The sequence below is a fragment of the Pogona vitticeps genome, chromosome 12, assembly GCF_051106095.1.
Source record: "Pogona vitticeps strain Pit_001003342236 chromosome 12, PviZW2.1, whole genome shotgun sequence".
Classification (NCBI taxonomy): Eukaryota; Metazoa; Chordata; class Lepidosauria; order Squamata; family Agamidae; genus Pogona; species Pogona vitticeps.
In genome coordinates, this window is record NC_135794.1 from 11337935 (window position 1) to 11350271 (window position 12337).

General features: G+C 41.4%; 1 protein-coding gene across 7 annotated transcripts in view; it reads right to left on the reverse strand.

The window, feature by feature from the left end:
- Positions 1-12337, reverse strand: part of GOLM2 (golgi membrane protein 2) — a 64116-nt gene that overhangs the window by 30335 nt on the left and 21444 nt on the right. For 6 of the 7 annotated variants that reach the window (XM_072981621.2, XM_078380842.1, XM_072981622.2 and 3 more), the window contains one exon: positions 10090-10254. In XM_072981621.2, the coding sequence (XP_072837722.2) occupies positions 10090-10254 (165 nt within the window). Of the gene's footprint in view, positions 1-1640; positions 1897-10089; positions 10255-12337 lie in introns of those variants that run through there. The other variant, XM_072981626.2, reaches the window with a different exon arrangement.

The following is a 12337-nucleotide window of genomic DNA, read 5'->3' on the forward strand; positions in this document are numbered from 1 at the left end:
AGACAAGTTTTTTGCATCCAGTTGCACTCATCAGCAAAAAACTACAATCACAGGTTGTAGCTACTGTTGTGAAAGAGTGCTTAGTCATCGTGTCAGCTCTAAGCAAGTACTTATGGATGCTGGAATTTAACCATCTTAGTAGTGAATGTTCCATGCCATTCATTTGTTAAACCACTGAAACGGACAGTCGCAGATTGCTGAGATGGAGTGTGCTACCCTGTTTCCCTGAAAAGAAAACCTAACATGAAAATAACCCCTACTATGATTTTTCAGGATGCTCGTAATAAAAGCCCTACCCCAAAAATAAGCCCCAGTTAAGTAAAACCTTGCCCTCCACCATTGTGCAACATTGTGGTGCAACCAGAAAATAATGACATGACTGCATTTGAAGAAATGTAGATTGTACATGAAAAAATAAAACATCCCCTGAAAATAAGCCCTAATGTATTTTTGGAGCAAAAATTAATATAAGACTCTTGTCTTATTTTTGGGGAAACATGTTATTACAGGACTTTGACTTTGAGATTAAGACTCTCAAATGAAAAGAGAATGTAGTCACAAATGCATTGTCAAGACAACCCAAGGAGGAACAGGAAGATGAACAGGAGACTGAAATGTAAATAAATGAAATAAATGTTAGATAATATTGTAAATGAGAAAAATGTGTAACATGTCATGCAAATAAATCCTTAATGTAAAATGTGGGCAAGAATAAGCAAGTTAACATGTTAAAGCTTATTTAATAAAGTTTGATGAAATAAGTGGAAAGTGGAACAAATACAGTTGTGCCCCGCTTAATGATTGCCTCGCTTAATGAGGAAATTGCTTTACGATGAGGTTTTAATTGCGATCACAAAACGATGGTCTAAATGGGGGAATTTTGCTTAGCAATCGTCAGTTCCCTGCTTTGGGAACCGATTTTCGCTTTACAACGATCAAAAACAGCTGATCGGCGGGTTTCAAAATGGCCCCCTGCTGTGCTTAGGGACAGATTCCTTGCTGCACAGGCATGGAAAATGGCCGCCCCTATGGAGGATCTTTGCTGGATGGTGAGTTTTCAGCCCATTGGAACGCATTAACCGGGTTTTAATGCATTTCAGTGGGCTTTTTTATTTCGGTTGACGATGTTTTCTCTCTACAGCGATTTCGCTGGAACGAATTAACATCGTCAAGCAAGGCATCACTGTATAGAAGATGTCAGGTATGCATAATGTGCTGAGAATGTATTGGTGAAAGCTTTGCAAGATGTATATAACACCTATATGAGTGCCTTGTGCTATTATTGTATTATCCTTTGCTGAAGACAGAGAACAGTATTAAGTTCTCTACTCCAACAAAGGAAAATATGGGCGGAGGGATGTGGCATATCTGCCCCACTCAAACCTATCAATCATCAGCCAGAAGTTGGTTGGTCAGAAAATCTCTTGCTTTCCAAATGACAGAACAACAGCTGGTTGAGGGAGAGTGAGGGAGTTAAGGGAGAGGGTTAACAGACAAGAAGGAAAGAGGGAGGTTGTTACTTTGTATGTTAAGACAACAGTGTGGGTTTCGAAAGGGAGTTGTTTATTGTAGTTACAGCTTGTTATAGTTTGAATTAAAACACATGAAACTGCAAATCTAAGAATTCTGCCATGTAACCATTATGCTTTATAAATAAACTATTTTATTATTTATTTCAAAATTAGAACAGCTTGGATCTCGTGATTCAGGCTTAAAGGCTAGCCCAGAAAGTAACTCTCTTTGTCTTCTTGATCTCCCCTTTTATTTGTCTCTTCCTCCAGTACAATCTTTCCTTACTACTTCTCTCCCATTAAACGCCTGTTATCTCTCCCTGTTCATTCGCTCTGATGGCTCACCTCCATTGGGTCTGTCTGAGCTTTATTTTTCTGCTGTGGTCTGTTAGGAGTACAAAAACAGAAAAGGCCAATGCAACTACACTTGATGGTGATTGAAGACAGTACCAGCACAGGATAGCAAGCAGACCTCTCTTGTCCCAGAAAAATGGATATGCAAAGATTAACTCAGTGAGTGACAGTAAAGCTCACGACACAGGAACTAATAACAACACAATTTAGGAATAGAAAGGTGATGCCATGGTGCTATTAGAAAGATACTGAACAGTACCAAAGATGCTGTACTGTAGCCAATTGTAGTATTCTCTGTCCATCAGTCTTTGAAACAGCAGGAAGATGGCATCCTTGGTATCATAGAAAAGTGAAGTTGGAAGGGGCCTACAAGGCCATCAAGTTCAACCCCCTGATCAATGCAGGAATACAATCAAAGCACATCTGCCAGGTGATTATCTAAGTTTTTCTTGAATGCCTCCAGTGTTGGAGCACTCTCCAACTCCCGAGGTAACTGGTTCCAGTGTCGTACTGCTCTAACAGTTAGGAAGTTTTTCCTGATATTCAATTGAAATCTGGCTTCCTTTAACTTGAGCCCATGGTTGAGTGTCCTGAACTCTGGGATGACTGAGAACAGATCTTGCCCCTCCTCTGTATGACAGCTTTTCAAATATTTGAAAAGTGCTATCGTATCACCACCACCACCCCCCAGTCTTCTTTTCTCAAGGCTAAACATGCCCAATTCTTTCAGCCTTTCCTCATAAGGCTTGGTTTCCAGCCCCTTGATCATGCTTGTTGGCATCCTCTGAACTTGTTCCAATTTGTTAGCATCCTTCTTGAAGTGTGGTGTCCAGAACTGGCCTAATCAGTGCTGAATAGAGGGGGACTAGCACCTCACGGGATTTGGAAACTATACTTCTGTTAATGCATCCTAAAATAGCATTAGCTTTTTTGTAGCCACATCACACTGTCAGCTCATATTTAGCTTGAAATCTACAACAATTCCAAGAGCATTCTCGCTTGTAGTTTTGCTGAGCCAGATATCCCCCATCTTGTAACTCTGCAATTGGCTTTTTTCTGAGGTGCAGTACTATGCACTTATCTCTGCTGAATTTCCATTTTTCAGCCCAGTGCTCCATCCTATCAAGGTCATTTTGAATTTTGTTTCTGTCTTCTAGGGTATTAGCTATTCCACCCAATTTGGTATCATCAGCAAATTCGACAAGCATTCCCTGCACTCCCTTATCCAAGTCTTTAGTAAAAATATTGAACAGCACCAGGGTCAGGACTGAGCCTTGGGTACCCCACTTGTTATCTCCTCCCAGTTAGAGAAGGACCCATTAAGGACTCATTAATCATCACCCTTGAGTACAATTCTGTAGCCAATTGTATATCTACCCAACACTTGATCTATCCAGCCCACACCTAGTTAGCTTGCTAAGCAGGATATCATGGGGCACTTTGTCAAAAGCTTTGCTGAAGTCAATATCGACTACGTCTAAAGCATTCCCTCTGACTATCAGGGAGGTGACCTGATCAAAAAACAAGATCCAATTAGTTTGGCAGAATTTGTTATTGACAAATTCGTGTTGGCTTCTAGTTATTACTGCATTGTTTTCTAGGTGCTTGCAGAATGTCAGGCTGACTGGCCTGTAGTTCCCAGGTTCCTCCTTTTTTGCCCTTTTTGAAGACAGGGACGACATTAGCCCTCTACCAATCCTCTGGCACCTCACCCGTTTCCCATGATTTCAAGAAAATAATGGATAGTGGTTCTGAGAGTTCTTCAGCCAGTTGTTTCAGTACACTCGGATGCAGCTCATCTGGCCCTGGAGATTTGAACTTGTTCAAGGTGGTAAGGTATTCCTTGACTAGTTATTGTAGATTTTTCAGGCTGTTTGGCCGTGTTCCAAAGGTTATTCTTCCTAACGTTTCACCAGTCTCTGTGGCTGGCAGCTTCAGAGAACAGGAGTTAGAACTCTGTGTTCTGTTCTAACTCCTGTCCTCTGAAGACGCCAGCCAGAAACTGGCGAAATGTTAGGAAGAAAAACCTTTGGAACATGCCCAAACAGCCCAAAAATGGGCTTCCAATTCAGTTTAAAGCCCTACTGATGAAGTTCTTCATACTGTGGCCAAACACTTTCTTCCCAGTCCTTGTTAGATGCAAGCTGTCTCTTGCTAGCAGTCCTTCTTCCAGGAAGCTTAGCCCGTGGTCCCAAAAACGAAATCCCTCTCGTTGACACCACTTTCGTAGCCAGTCATTCACCCAGAGGATCTTCCTTTCTCTTTCAATTCCAAGGATGGAAGAAAAAAACTATCTGGGCCCCAAAGTCCTTGTTTCCTTCCCAGAGTTTCAAAGTCAGATGTGATTTCTTGTTAGCTCCTCTTGGCTGTGTCATTTGCTCCCACGTGGACAAGAAGAAAGGGATATGTATCTGCAGGATCTATGAGTGATGCAATCCTTCCCTCACATCCCTTATCTGTCCTCCAGGGAGATGGCATACCTGCCGACTCCATGGATACTCCCAGCATATTTCGGTCTCAATTCCACGTAGTAGGGAGTCCCCTACTACAACTACTCTCCTCTTGTTCTTTTTGTAGGGTGTGGGTTCAGCGACTGTATTCTGCTGCACTTCAGCCCTACTCATGTCCGCCTGTAGGGTCTCCTCTGCATCTTTGTTTGAGTTAAATGGGATACATGTAATATCTTACCAAAGGTCTTGCTGAGACCAAGTGAGTATGGTTAGGTTGTTACTGCTGGGTCACTACAGCAACTGGACACTCCTCCTGTATCTTCCCCCCCGATACTGATCTAGTGCTTTGAGAGAGGCAGTGATAGTGGCTAAAGGATGCTGCTGTGTTAGTGGCTGTAGGATTTCCTCTGGTGGCTCTAAAAATTTATCTGCATCTCCTTGGTCTCTAGCTGATGCCCACTGACATTTTAACTTTTTAACTTTTTTTCCCCTTAGGTTGGTAAGATGACTGAGTCCCTTTAGCTTTGCCCACCTTATACTTAGGTACTGATAATTAGTACCTCAGCACCAAATGCTGTTGAAAGGAACCTTTTTAACAGAAAAGAGTTTAGTTTCATGTTCCAAATTCCTTCTGTTTAGAGCACACATTAAAAAATGCAAACAAATTTAACAAATGGAGGTCTTATTGGCCTTCCCCAGACAGATAAAACACTAACTAGCAATAACTAACATTAACATACATGAACATGGAGATTCTAAAACCCATAAAATACCCCCACACCAATCCACTTCTGCATCTATGTGTGAATATGCACTTAAACATTGATAGCATTAACAAAATTTATTGAAAAATATTTTTTGTGATGTTCCTGTGACCAAAAAAGGATATCTCGTACACATGAGAGTTGATTATCCCAAAGGCAATTCATCTTGGAAATAAATTCTAAATGCAGGGTAAAATCAGTAGTAAGTTACAAGCAGAACAAGCAACATTGACTAACTGCAGATTCAATGGGTCAACACCTACAGAAGTTTCGTGATTCAACAGGCCTACATGTTTTTGTAAACCTCTTACATAGTTTCCTTTGTCAGTGAAAATAAGGATTTAAAAAGCAAAAAGCATGCTGCTTATACACCACCCCATAATGCTTCAAGCACTCTCTGGGCGGTTTACAAGTTAATTATGCAGGCTACACATTGCCCCCCCACCCCCAGCGAGCTACGTACTCATTTTACCAGCCTCGGAAGGATAGAAGGCTGGGATTGAACCCCAGGTCGTGAACACAGTTTTGGCTGCAGTCCAGCGGTTTAACCATTGCGCCACGATATATTGATGAAACTGTTGTTTACCATTATGTGCCAAAAAGCAGCAATCCTACCCCACCTCGAAATCGCTTGAGAAGCTCGGTGTCACAGTGAGGCATGATAATGTATGGCCAACAGCTTCCTGAGAAATGTAGGTACAAACTGGCAGCAAAAATGGACATTAGGAGATGAGATAAAAGCCCATGGCTGATTACATCAACAGTTTGGAGGGGCATATATTTATGCAACAATATTTGAAAAATATCGGACCTAAGCCCTGAGAGAAAAATAAAGGCTAAATAAACTTATCTTGGGTTTTTTGTTTGTTTGTTTGTTTTTTGGTTAAACACTGAGAAAGCAAAGGAACCTATTAAAAACAAAAAGTGCTTAAGATTCTCTCAAGCTTTCAGAAGGATTCTATTTCAGTCTACTACTTTGGCAGATGAAACAGTAGGGAGGAAAGGTCATGCTGGAGTATGTGTTATATTGAAGTGAGGAAGGAGCCACAGTCAAAAGTTCTTAGTCAACAAGGTTCCAAAGGGTATAGCTCTACACAGGCACAAACCCATTAATGTAAATGCATAGAGATCATAATGTGTTTAAAAAAATAAGTACTTTTCATCAGCTCTGAAGATATTTTCAAAAGTTCCAATAGCACCACTCTTCAGAAAAGCAAAATCTGGATAATCCAAACCTTTTAGGAACATGAAAACTAGTCTTCCTACATTATGTAATTTAAATTTTATTTCCCAAATGTACAGTAAATTGCTTAATAATTCAAGCAACTTGCTCAAGTATTCCTTATTTAAGCAAAGGGATTACAGTATCACTCAAGATGGATTTAAGAGTAAAATACTTCTGTTGTTTAGTTGTTAAGTCATGTCCGACTCTTCGTGACCCCATGGACCAGAGCATGCCAGGCCCTCCTGCCTTCCACTGCCTCCCGGAGATTACTCAAATTCATGTTGGTAGCTTCAATGACTATGCGGACCTTTGTCGGCAAGGTGATGTCTCTGCTTTTTGTATTTGCCAGGAGATGGTGGGACCACTGGCCATGATCTTGGTTTTTTTGATGTTCAGCTTAAGACCATTTTTGCACTCTCCTCTTTCATCCTCATTAAGAGGTTCTTTAATTCCTCCTCATTTTCTGCCATCAGAGTGGTATCATCTGCATATCGGAGGTTGCTGAGATTTCTTCCCGCAATCTTACTTCTGGCTTATGATTCCTCCAGTCCAGTCTTTTGCATAATGTATTCTGCATATAAGTTAAATAAGCAGGGAGACAATATACAGCCCTGTCGTACTCCTTTCCTAATTTTGAACCAATTAGTTGTTCCACATCCAGTTCTAACTGTTGCTTCCAGGCCCACATATAGATTTCTCAGGAGATAGATAAGGTGGTCAGGCACTCCCATTTCTTTAAGGACTTACCATAGTTTGCTGTGGTCCACACAGTCTAAGGCTTTTGCATAATCAATGAAGCAGAAGTAGATATTTTTCTGGAACTCTCTGGCTTTCACCATAATCCAGCGCATATTAGCAATTTGGTCTCTACTTCCTCTGCCCCTTTGAAATCCAGCTTGTACTTCTGGGAGTTCACAGTCCACATACTGCTGAAGCCTACCTTGGAGGATTTTGAGCATAACCTTGCTAGCGTGTCAAATGAGTGCAATTGTACAGTAGTTGGAGCATTCTTTGGGATTGGGATGTAGACTGATCTTTTCCAATCCTCTGGCCTCGGCTGAGTTTTCCAAACTTGCTGACGTATTGAGTGTAGCACCTTAACAGCATCATCTTTCAGGATATTGAATAGTTCAACTGCAATGCCATCACCTCCACTGGCCTTGTTATTAGCCATGCTTTCTAAGGCCCACTTGACTTCACTCTCCAGGATGTCTGGCTCAAGATCAGCAACCACACTGTCTAGGTTGTGCAGGACATCCAGATCTTTCTGGTATAATTCCTTTCTATATTCTTGCCACTTCTTGATGTCTTCTGCTTCTGTTAGGCATCTACCATTTTTGTCCTTTATCCTGTCCATCTTTGCACAAAAGGTTCCTTTAATAGATCCAATTTTCTTGAACAGATCTCTGGTTTTTCCTGTTCTATTATTTTCCTCTATTTCTTTGCAGTGTTCATTTAAAAGGGCCCTCTTGTCTCTCCTTGCTATTCTTTGGAATTCTGCATTCCATTTTCTGTAACTTTTCCTGTCTCCCTTACATTTTGTTTCCCTTCTCTTCTCTGCTATTTGTAAGGCCTCGTTGTACAGCCACTTTGCTTTCTTGCATTTCCTTTTCTTTGGGATGGTTTTTGTTGCTGCCTCCTGTTCAATGTTGCGAGCCTCCATCCATTTCTTCAGGCACTCTGTCCACCAAATCGAGTTCCTTAAAACTGTTCTTCACTTCCACTGTGTATTCATGAGGGATTTGGTTTAGATTATACCTGACTAGCTGAGTGGTTTTTCCTACTTTCTTCAGTTTAAGCTTGGTTTTGCTATAAGAAGCTGATGATCAGAGCCACAATCAGCTCCAGGTCTTGTTTTTGCTGACTGTATAGAGCTTCTCCATCTTTAGCTGCAGAGAAGATAAATCAATCTGATTTCGGTATTGCCCATCTGGTGATGTCCATGTGTAGAGTCGCCTCTTGTGATGTTGGAAAAGAGTGTTTGTGATGACCACCTTGTTCTCTTGACAAAACCTTACTAGGCTTTGCCCTGCTTCGTTTTGAACTCCAAGGCCAAACTTACCTGTTGTTCTTTTTATCTCTTGACTTCCTACTTTAGCATTCCAGTTCCCTATGATGACAAGAACATCTTTCTTAGGTGTCAGTTCTAGAAGGTGTTCTCAGTCTTCATAGCACTGGTCATTTTCAGCCTCTTCAGCATCGGTGATTGGTACATAAACTTGGATGACTGTGATGTTGAAAGGTCTGCCTTGGATTCATATTGAAATCATTCTGTCATTTTTGAGATTGTATCCCAATACAACTTTTCTCACTCTTTTGTTGACTATCAGGGCTACTCCATTTCTTCTACAGGATTCTTGCCCACAATAGTAAATATGATAATTGTCTGAATTGAATTTGCCCATTCCCGTCCTATTTTAGTTCACTGACACCCAGGATGTCAATATTCATTCTTGCCATCTCCTCTTTGACCACATCCAGCTTACCAAGGTTCATAGATCTTACATTCCAGGTTCCTATGCAGTATTTTTCTTTGCAGCATCAGACTTTCCTTTCACTTCCAGGCACATCTGCAGCTAAGCATCCTTTCGGCTTTGGCCCAGCCACTTCATTAACTCTGGAGCTACTTGTCTCTGTTTCTGTTCATGGAATTTTCTTGGGAAAGATACTGGAGTGGCTTGTCAGTTCCTGCTCCAGGTGGATCACATTTAGTCAGAACTCTCCACTATGACCTGTCCGTCTCAGGTAAGATACTAGGTAATCTTAAAGACCAAACATAACCTTTACTTGTATACTATTTCATAAAATCTTTCACAGAATAATGTTTATTACTCTTTCAGGCTCTACAAGACTGCTGGTTTCCAAGATTTCTGACTAATCAGACTGATTAAGACAGCTTAATAGAAGTTATTAAGATTTGTTAAAATCACAAAAGTTATCTGCTGGACATTTAAATCACTGCTAGACATCAGAACATTATGCTGAAAAGACAACTTATTTTTCCCAGAGATGTCATACCATTGTTGTTGTTTAGTTGTTAAGTCGTGTCCTCAGGCTGTATGTTACCCAATTGTTTTAGATGAATCAGTATTTACAGATCATATTTCATAATAAATGTCTTGAAATCTTGATCTAAACAATGCCCAGAAACCTACTGGCAACTTATACCAGTGTAAGTGTAATTATGTAAATCCTGGTGAACAGCCTCTTGGCTGATGTCTAGGAATGAAAGTAGCAATTCAGTTAGTGACAATACGCTACCATGATTTACACAGTTATGCTTACAACACTTTAACTTCCTGGTCTAATTCTGGCCAGTAAATCAGTTAAAATGTGTATTTTAGTTCAAGTGTAAAAAGCTTTCTTGACAACATATTTCTCAACCACTCAAAATTGCTTACCAAAAATCTACTGAAATGTAGCATTAATTAACTTTCAAAAATACCTGCATATAAGGAAGAAAACCAATGAGCTAAACTAGTGCAAACTTGCATGTGGCTGCTTTCAACACCAGCCTCATTTCACACTCCACACTTTGCTTCCAACCCATTCCCAGGACCACAGTATGAACTTCTTGCTTTACATGAGATTTTCTTCAGTTGCAACTGAACTGCAATGGTATGATGTAATAATGAATTTAGCTGTATGATTTTGGAGGGGCTGAATTTCTGTGTTCTAGTTTTATTCTCATATTATTGGTATTTCATTGAAAGCAACTCTTCATCTTAGATAGCATCACACACATAGATTGCAATTATTAATGATTGATAGCTTGGTAAACTTACTTTGTTTCATCCTCTGGAAGTCGCTGACTCTGTCTTTTGAGGTCTGTTTTACAAATTCCCTTTCAGCTTTATGATTATCAAGGATGTGAACAGGCATTAGCTGCTGAAGAGTGTTTGGAGGTATCTGCTTCATCAAATCAGCATTTCCATCATCGCTGTTGACACCTACAGCATACAAAAACAATACAATACTAGCAGTTTGTACTGTTCATGTAGAAGGAAAAGGCATGTATGAAGTTCCTTCTGAAACACAGGGTCACTGTCCTCAAGCTATGCAGAGAATCTGAATGCATATTTGTAATTAAGATTTTATTAGGAATCTGTTACCTCAGTACTTCGTAATCATACCCTTCTATCACCTGCATTACCATTTCCTAACTGAAAGCACAAAGACAGATATTAAGGGAAACATAGGACAGAGCAACTGTTTCCCCAGCACCACCCTCTGGACACGGCCAGCTAGGAAGGAGCGGAACCACCATAAAGTGGTGTCCCCAACTCCCGACCCAGCCAGCCTATCCAGAAGGACACCATGGTCGATGGTGTCGAAAGCCGCTGAGAGGTCCAGGAGTATCAACAGGATCACACTCCCCATGTCTCTCTCCTGGCAAAGGTCATCATACAGGGCAACCAAGGCAGTCTCTGTACCAAAACCAGGCCTGAAACCCGATTGAAAATCCGTTTCATCCTGCAGCGCCTGGAGTTTCCCAGCCACAACCCGCTCCATCACTTTGCCCAAATAAGGGAGGTTCGCTACTGGTCGGTAGTTAACCACTAGCCTTGGGTCCAGGTTAGGCTTTTAAAGAGTGAACGAATTAGCGCCTCTTTCAAGGTGGTAGGGACCACTATGTCTCTCAAAGAGCCGTTCACAGCCTCCTGGACCCAGGTGCGAACCCCCCTGGCAGATCTTTCAATTAGCCAGGATGGGCAAGGGTCGAGAGGAGTGGTAGTAGAACGGACAGATCCAAGCACCCTGTCCACATCCTCAGGTCTCAACAACTGAAACTCATCCATTAATATTTGACCTAAGCATGGCACACTGGACACATCCTCCGATTTTGCAGTAACGGTGGAGTCCAACCCAAGCTCTAACTTCCATACATCGTTACTGGAAAAACCATAGCTTTGACTATGCTGACCTTTGTCGGCAAGGTGATGTATTGAAGTGAGAAATGAATTAACAATTTATTAGTGAGAGGCTAATTCGTCAAAGCTTAAATTAACACTTAATTATCCATTTCAACCATTTTGTGGGCAAACTGTGCCCCCCTCTGCAACACCTTACGCTCACCATCCGACACTTTCTATAGCTGTCATTAACAGTCCATCTCAAGTCCCAGTATAGGCGCTAGTTGTTTTCTGTGGTTTTCTGTCATGCCAAGATCGACAAGATCCGGCGCTTAATTAATTTCACCACCACCCCCTTCAAGTACCACGATTCTGTCAATATCTTTCCCTATTAATGGAGATTCACTAACAAGATTGAAATTTTAGTGATATGATGGTCAGTTTAAAGCTCCAGATATGTCACGGGTGGTAGTGTAGGGCAGGGATGACCAAGAGTATCGAGACTTCCATATTCCTCATTCCTCGACATCTTGAAACAGTTGCTCTTTCACCTCCAGGCAACATTTCAGCTCCATCAAAACCATAATCACTCTCAGTCCCTCTCCGTGATAACTAATGAAATGATGAATCCTGATGGAAAAGTCTTTGGCATCCTGTTAGGTTTTAAGGTCCCATTGCTTGTAAAATGCCCTAGATTGTATTCTGATGTACAGATGAGATCAGCATTATGACTTTCGACCTGATGTCTTCTGAGCCAGCGCCATTTTCTACATGTGATGACAGTATCACCATAATGTTGTGGGAACCTAGTCCAAAACTGGAGTTGGAGATTCAAGTAGGATACTAGCTGAGAGTGCCCTATATGTACTTGCTGTTTGAAGACTGGCCAGGTCCTGAGAAGTTAATCTGCCCACTAGGGATATATCACACGGTTTCCACAATTTTCTAGGTGCTGGTGATGGCAGTGCTGTCAGGTGGGGGGGGGGAACAACTCAGAGCCTCCCATGGTCTCCTTAGGAGAACACCCAGCCTGAGATTTTCTCTCACTCCCTGAGATGTCCTCTCTCTGGCAGGCATTCCAATCACTTGTTGTAGTCCTGGCAGCTGGCTCATTTTTTTCTTCAGCAGTGGCAGGGTGCGGGCTAGCTCAGGCCGTTTTCTATTGAAAACTTCTCCATCA